Genomic DNA, 7,512 nt, shown 5'->3' with positions numbered 1-7,512 from the left:
AACAGAATCCAACAACACATTAAAAGGATCATACACCATGATCAAGTGGGATTTATCCCAGGGATGCAAGGATTCTTCAATATATGCAAATCAATCAATGTGATACACCATGTTAACAAATTGAAGAATAAACACCTTTATGATCATCTCAATAGATGCAGAAAAAGCTTTTGACCAAATTCAACACCGATTTATGATAAAAACTCTCCAGAAAGTGGGCGGAGAGGGAACCTACCTCAACATAATAAAGGCCATATATGACAAACCCACAGCAAACATCATTCTCAGTGATGAAAAACTGAGAGCATTTCCTCTAAGATCAGGAACAAGACAAGGATGTCCACTCTCGCAACTATTATTCAACATAATTTTGGAAGTCCTAGCCACGGCAATCAGAGAAGAAAAAGAACTAAAGGAATCCAAATTGGATGAGAAGTAAAACTGTCACTGTTTGCAGATGACATGATACTATACATAGAGAATCCTGAAGATGCCATCAGAAAACTACTAGAGCTAATCGATAAATTTAGTATAGTTGCAGGATACAAAATTAACGCACAGAAACCTTACATTCCTATACACTGACAAGGAAAGATCAGAAAGAGAAATTAAGGAAACAGTCCCATTCACCATTGCAACAAAAAGAATAAAATACCTAGGAATAAACTTATCTAAGGAGGTAAAAGATCTGTACTCAGAAAACAATAAGACACTGATGAAAGAAATCAAAGATGACACAAACAGATGGAGAGATATACCATGTTCTTGGATTGGAAGAATCAGTATTGTGAAAATGACTATACTACCCAAAGCAATCTACAGATTCAATGCAATCCCTATCAAATTACCAAAGGCATTTTTTACAGAACTAGAACAAAAAATCTTAAAATTTGTATGGAGACACAGAAGACCCTGAATAGCCAAAGCAGTCCTGGGTGAAAGAAACGGAACTGGAGGAATCAGACTCCCTGACTTCAGACTATACTACAAAGCTACAGTAATCAAGATAATATGGTACTGGCGCAAAAACAGAAATATAGATCAATAGAACAGCATAGAAAGCCCAGAGATAAACCCACGCACCTGCGGTCAACTTATCTATGACAAAGGAGGCAAGGGTATACAATGGAGAAAAGACAGTTCTTCAATAAGTGGTGCTGGGAAAACTGGACAGCTACATTTAAAAGAATGAAATTAGAACACTCCCTAACACCATACACAAAAATAAACTCAAAATAGATTATAGACCTAAATGTAAGACTGGACGCTATAAAACTCTTAGAGGAAAACATAGGAAGAACACTCTTTTACATAAATCACAGCAAGATCTTTTTTGATCCACCTCCTAGAGTAATGGAAATAAAAACAAATGGGACCTAATGAAACCTAAAAGCTTTTGCAAAGCAAAGGAAACTACAAACAAGACGCTAAGACAACCCTCAGAATGGGAGAAAATATTTGCAAACGAATGAACGGACAAAAGATTAATCTCCAAAATATATAAACGGCCCATGCAGCTCAATATTAAAAAAACAACCCAATCCAAAAATGGGCCGAAATCCTAAATAGACATTCCTCCAAAGAAGACATACAGATGGCCAAGAAACACATGAAAAGCTGCTCAACATCACTAATTATTAGAGAAATGCAAATCAAAACTACAATGAGGTATCACCTCACACCAGTTAGAATGGGCATCATCAGAAAATCTGCAAACAACAAATGCTGGAGAGGGTGTTTAGAAAAGGGAACCCTTTTGTGCTGTTGGTAGGAATGTAAATTGATACAGCCACTATGGAGAACAGTATGGAGGTTCCTTAAAAAACTAAAAATAGAATTACCATATGACCCAGCAATCCTGCTAGTGGGCATATACCCAGAGAAAACATGCACCCCAGTGTTCATTGCAGCACTATTTACAGTAGCCCGGTCATGGAAGCAACCTAAATGCCCATAGACAGATGAATGGATAAAGAAGATGTGGTACATTTATACAAAGTGGAATATTACTCAGCCATAAAAAGGAACGAAATTGGGCCATTTGTAGAGATGTGGATGGATCTGGAGACTGTCATACAGAGTGAAGTAAGTCAGAAAGAGAAAAAGAGATATTGTAAATTAATGCATATATGGGGAACCTAGATAAAATGGTACAGATGAACTGGTTTGCAGGGCAAAAATAGAGACACAGATATAGACAACAAACGTATGGACACCAAGGGGGGAATGTGGCAGGGGGGTGGTGGTGGGATGAGTTGGGAGATTGGGATTGACATGTATTTATTAATATGTATAAAATAGATAACTAATAAGAATCTGCTGTATAAAAAATAAAATTAAAAAAAATACTCATATGATCAGGCTTCACCTTAATCAGTAAGCCTCCACGGGGACTATGCTTTGCTACTTAGGTTAACACGTTAGAATTTAAATATATCTGGACCCATGGGTCTCCAAATGAAATGATACTCTGCTGGAGGCATATTGGCGTGACTCATGCTTTGGAGGCATAGAAGTTAAGGATGGCTCCCTATTGCCCACAAAGTAAGTCCAAGCTATGTCTCACTGTATACATAATACTAGAAGTAACTGAGCTTTTGTTCTTTTTTTTTTTTTTTTCCGGTACGCGGGCCTCTCACTGCTGTGGCCTCTCCCGTTGCGGAGCACAGGCTCTGGACGCACAGGCTCAGCGGCCATGGCTCACGGGCCCAGCTGCTCCGCGGCATGTGGGATCCTCCCAGACCGGGGCACGAACCCGTGTCCCCTGCCTCGGCAGGCGGACTCTCAACCACTGCGCCACCAGGGAAGCCTGAGCTTTTGTTCTTAATCAACAAGTTAGTTTTTATCTCGAGGACATTGTAAATCATGTCATTGATCATGTTTCCTTCTTTGCCTCTGAAGCTAGAATGCTCAGAGATGAGCTGGCGATTTGCCTCTAGCAGGTGAAAGCACCTCACAGCATGGAATGGGATACTACCTCATTCCTGCTTCATTTTATACCCTCTTTGTCCCACTGCCTGCCGTTGACCTTTATTCATCCTGAGTAGTCAGCTTCATGACTGATTCATAGCTTCATTTCCCCCCAGCCGCCCCATCACCACTCCTTTCTCGCGTCTTCTCCTCCCACCTTACTGAATGCTCCTTCCTCCCTGCCCTGCGTCATGCCACTCCCTTTGCCTAGAACAGTTCCTCTATTGTAACTCTCTCCTCCACCCCCAGTCTTACTCCTTGTCAACTTAGCTCAGCCGTCACTCACAATCATCTCTGGACACCCAGTCCTTCACTGTGTGAAACTGGCTGTTTCCTCCTGTATGGCCCACTGCCCCCATCCAGACTTATGCTACTGCACCGGGAGTAATTCACTGAACTCATGTTTTCACAAAACAGTCTACCTCTGCTCGACCACGGACAGGGACCACATCTCACTGTTCTTTGAATCACCCACCCTGCCTTGCACCAGACAAAGGAGGGGAAGAATGAAGTAAGCAGTATCAGATGTGGTGGACGAGTCATGATAGAATTAAAAAATGATTATTGGACTAACTTTGCAGTATGGCGGTAATTGGTGACCTTCGCTAGAGCCCTTCAGGGGAAGGGTGGGCATAGCCTGATTATATTAAAGGGGGAAGAAGGTTGGGGGCAAGGTAGAGAGAAATAAGGGTTGTGGGGAGGGGAGAGGTGGATGAACAGGGAGAGAGAGACTAGGAGAGGGGGCAGAGAGGAAGTCAAGTTGCTACCCTTGGGGTGGAGGGTAGGGGAGGGGAATGTTAAGGGTCTGTACTGCCACCTGATAGTGTGTCCCTAGAGGTAAGCACAGCGCTCCTATGATTGGATGAAGGTAGTAGGTCTTCAGCTTGTGTTCAGTAAGTTTAAATCTTGTTTTGAGTAAAGTCTTTGCTTCATAGAAGTTCTTACTGCCTTACCTCTTGTTTGGTGTTTATTGTATATCTGCTCTTTGTTAAGAATTTTCTTTGGAAATGGATTAGTCCCTGTCTTATGATCTGTGTCCCTTAAATAGCAAGCACAGTATCCTGTGCAGAGTGATGTTTAATAAATGCTTGAGTGCTTGAGGTTTTTTGCTTCAGTGCATTTTGGTTTTCATGACATCTAAATTATAAAGTAATAATGCATCTTGAATAGTATTAACCAATGCAGACAGGATTATTTTGTTTGGCTCTTTAAATTCTCAATTTTTTCTTATGAAACAAATTTTAAAATGTAAAAGTAAAAAAACCACCCGATCATGCCGCTTCCTCTGAACAACTCTTCCCTCACCTCCACCTGAGCACCATTCTCATTGTTTTGAGATTTACCTGTTGTTCCACTGTAAGCAGATAAGGTAGGGGGTCCCCAAAGCAAACGAACCAGGCATGGCTTTCTTGACATAAGAGAAGCCATTTTTAGCCTAAACCATTTTGTGATCTAAGCCTGGCCACAGTGCTTGCCCTTGAACAGGTCTCAGTAATTAATGATCTTGAGGGAACAAAATAATGCAGGAACAAACAGGACTGTTATCAGGCAAGAGAAGTTACAGTAGCAAAGGTAATAAATCAGTTGTAAAGACTCCCAGTTCTGTTTTCAGTGGTAAAGATTAGCCTGAAACACTTCTTTTGAGCTGTTTTACAGAATTCAAATGGCGCCCCTCTTGAGCCTGCAACCAACCACCAGATCAACTGTTGACCTTTTCTGACCCTCATGACTTTAATCAGCTAAAGCTTGGATTCTGTCAACCTTTGCCTCAATTCTATTTTGAATTCTCCTCTGCTCAAAACCCCTTCATGAATATGCATATACTGCCCAGGCCCATTCATGAATATGCATGCACCCTTAGTGTAAAACTTCCCCAGTTTTGCTGCTGGGGAGACACTGCCTTGGGAAAGATCCCCGGTGTTCTTCTTATTTCCTCCCATTCTTTGGCTTGGTTGTGTCTTTTTGCCTGACACCCACCAGGAGAGACGAAGCCAGTTTTCAGGTAATACCACCTCTCCTATATCCTTTCCTGATACCCCTTTGCCTACCCCAGCAAATGGACTCTTCCGCTCTTTGCCTCACTGTGCCCTAGACAAACTTCTGTCATTTCACTGCTCTCATTTGGACAGGTATCTGTTTACCTGGACCAGATTGATCTTTCTTTAAGGCAGAATAAAATTAATTTTTTTGCTTATATTTTAGAGTTGTAAAATGGTATCCTGATTATTTTGTCTTATTATGTTTAAAGTATTTTTCTATTTTATTAAGTTGCTTTTGTAATTGTGATTTTAGCAGCTGTGTATTTCATCTAATGGATGACAGTCCCCTGTTACTGGCTTTTGCAGGTTGTCTTCAGTTTTGGGGGGTTTTTTTGGAATTTTTGAATTTTATTTATTTTTTTATACAGCAGGTTCTTATTAGTTATCCATTTTATACATATTAGTGTATATATGTCAATCCCAATCTCCCAAGTCTTCAGTTTTTTTTGATAAAATATTGTCACTGCCTGCCAAAATTGACAATGAAAAATAAATATTGCTTTAAAGTTATTATTAAAATATCTCTTTCTTTGCTATAAGGTATATGTTACAACAAAGCTATATTTTCAATTCTGGTAAAGTTATATTTACAGAAGATAAAAATAACTTCCTTAGCATTGAGTCTTTTCTGCAGGTAACTTACACCATTCAGAGGGTCCAGAGTTCAAGGTGTGTTGTCCAACCTGCAGTGGTACTTGTCCAACAGTTGTTACTAGTGAACCTAATGTGATAAAAATAAGAGCCCATGATTTTGGCTGAATTATAGAATGCAGTCAGGGTAAAAGAAAGTAGTAAATAATTTTTTATTTCCTGAACATCTTAGCTATAATACACACTAAGCAGATGTTGAAATTGAAACTTTTATTTAAGGGAGGTTACTTGAATGGGTGTGAGTGCTTCCCTAGAGCAGAGGACGGTTGTCTGTATGGTCATCTGCTTATGGAAAGTTAGACGTTACCTGGAATTTACATTTTAATAAAAGCATAAGCATCATTTAAAGTTTTCTGGAGATTGGATGGCTGCTGCTGTGAACTGAAATATGTAGAGCGTTAAACAAGTAAGCGGGCATACTTCTTAACCCCATAGTCCTTCCTCACCATCACCGAAGCACCCTGGAGATGCTGAAAGGAGATGAAGGATGTGAGTGTGCCTGAAAACTGTAGCATACCGTATGCAGATAAGTTGTCCTTTTATTCCCAAACAGGCCAATGGCTCCACGCTGAATGCGTAGGCAGTTGGGAGTGTGGCATTTCCATCCTAAAAACACCTGCCTGATAATTAGATTTTATATGGCCACTTCAGGCTTCAGCTCTTGAGAATTTAAATAATATAATACCAGAAGAAGTGTTTTTTAAAGTAGTTAAAAATTACCTTTGCTTTGGTGTCTGTAGTATCAGATGTAATTTATGCTTCCTCCAAGTACAGCCACAGTAGCTTTTTCTTTATACATGAGTTTAAAAAATTGATTGTGTTTTTAAAGTTATGCTTAAGGTGCTTTGAAAGGGAAGATAAAAGTAGAAATTTTTTTAGGGGGAAAACCACTGAATATAATTTCTTAAAGAATTAGGTAATCTTTGGACGTCTCTTTTAGTGTATAAAATCTAACAGTTGTAAGTTTATATAATCCTATATCTGTTTCCTAAATCCACTTTAGCCTTATTGGGTGCAGGTTCTCTGAAATCCCTGAGGAGGAGTTAACAGATGGATTGTTGAAGGACAAAGTAGGCTGCTTAAGTTTCAAAACCTGATGCGTTAAGGGAGAGATCCATTGTTACGGAAGCCTCACACCAAAGTTCAGTTCATTGACTGTGAACCTGCTCTGCCACAGATTCCGAGTCCGAACGGTCCCTGAGTAGATTGGAAGCAGTGACTGCGCACTGCTTTGAAGAGGAAGGAGCGCATCTGAGGAGTAGAAAGCACAGGATGTCCGAAGGAAAAGACTGTGGTGGTGGAGATGCTCTCTCCAATGGCATCAAAAAACACAGGTAGGATGGCCTTTAACAGTGAACGTTGCTGCCTTTTTATTATCAAGTGCATTTGCTTTTGTAAAGAAAAGTATGCCTTCTCTTTGTTTTTGCTTTTTCTCTCTATTGAATATTTATATTGCTTCATCACCTCAAGGAAAGGATTTAGCTTTAGTACTTTGTCCATTACAAGAAGAACATCATCTGTAATTGTAGGAACTAAGCACAGAACTTGGTTTTAGATACCATGGTTTTAGGGGAACATAAATCCTTCAGCTGGCGATTTAGAAAGGCTCTTCAGAACTGCCTATTGAAAGTGATGCTGGGTTCTTCTTTTCAGCATACATCTTTTATGACTCTGCCTCCCAATGCTATTTTAGTTTCTAGTCATTTGATCTTCCTGTTGGTTTTATTGAGAATGGATGGTAATATTGCCTGCTTGTTGATACAATTTAGTTACATTTACACAAAGACTTTTATTAAGACCCAGGGTTTGTTGAACCTAGCCATTTTGTACTGTCTAATAACATTAGTATTTT

At 39.8% G+C, this 7,512-nt stretch overlaps 1 protein-coding gene across 6 annotated transcripts in view; it reads left to right on the top strand.

Annotated features, from left to right (window-relative positions):
* OSBPL1A (oxysterol binding protein like 1A) overlaps positions 1-7,512 on the top strand; it is a 221,389-nt gene that overhangs the window by 142,224 nt on the left and 71,653 nt on the right. For all 6 annotated transcript variants that reach the window (XM_024121011.3, XM_028480699.2, XM_028480698.2 and 3 more), the window contains one exon: positions 6,838-6,994. In XM_024121011.3, the coding sequence (XP_023976779.1) occupies positions 6,933-6,994 (62 nt within the window). In that variant the 5' untranslated portion in view covers positions 6,838-6,932. The remainder of the gene's footprint in view (positions 1-6,837; positions 6,995-7,512) is intronic.

The sequence above is a fragment of the Physeter macrocephalus genome, chromosome 19 (genome assembly GCF_002837175.3).
Source record: "Physeter macrocephalus isolate SW-GA chromosome 19, ASM283717v5, whole genome shotgun sequence".
Lineage (NCBI taxonomy): Eukaryota > Metazoa > Chordata > Mammalia > Artiodactyla > Physeteridae > Physeter > Physeter macrocephalus.
This window is presented reverse-complemented; position numbering and strand designations above follow the sequence as displayed.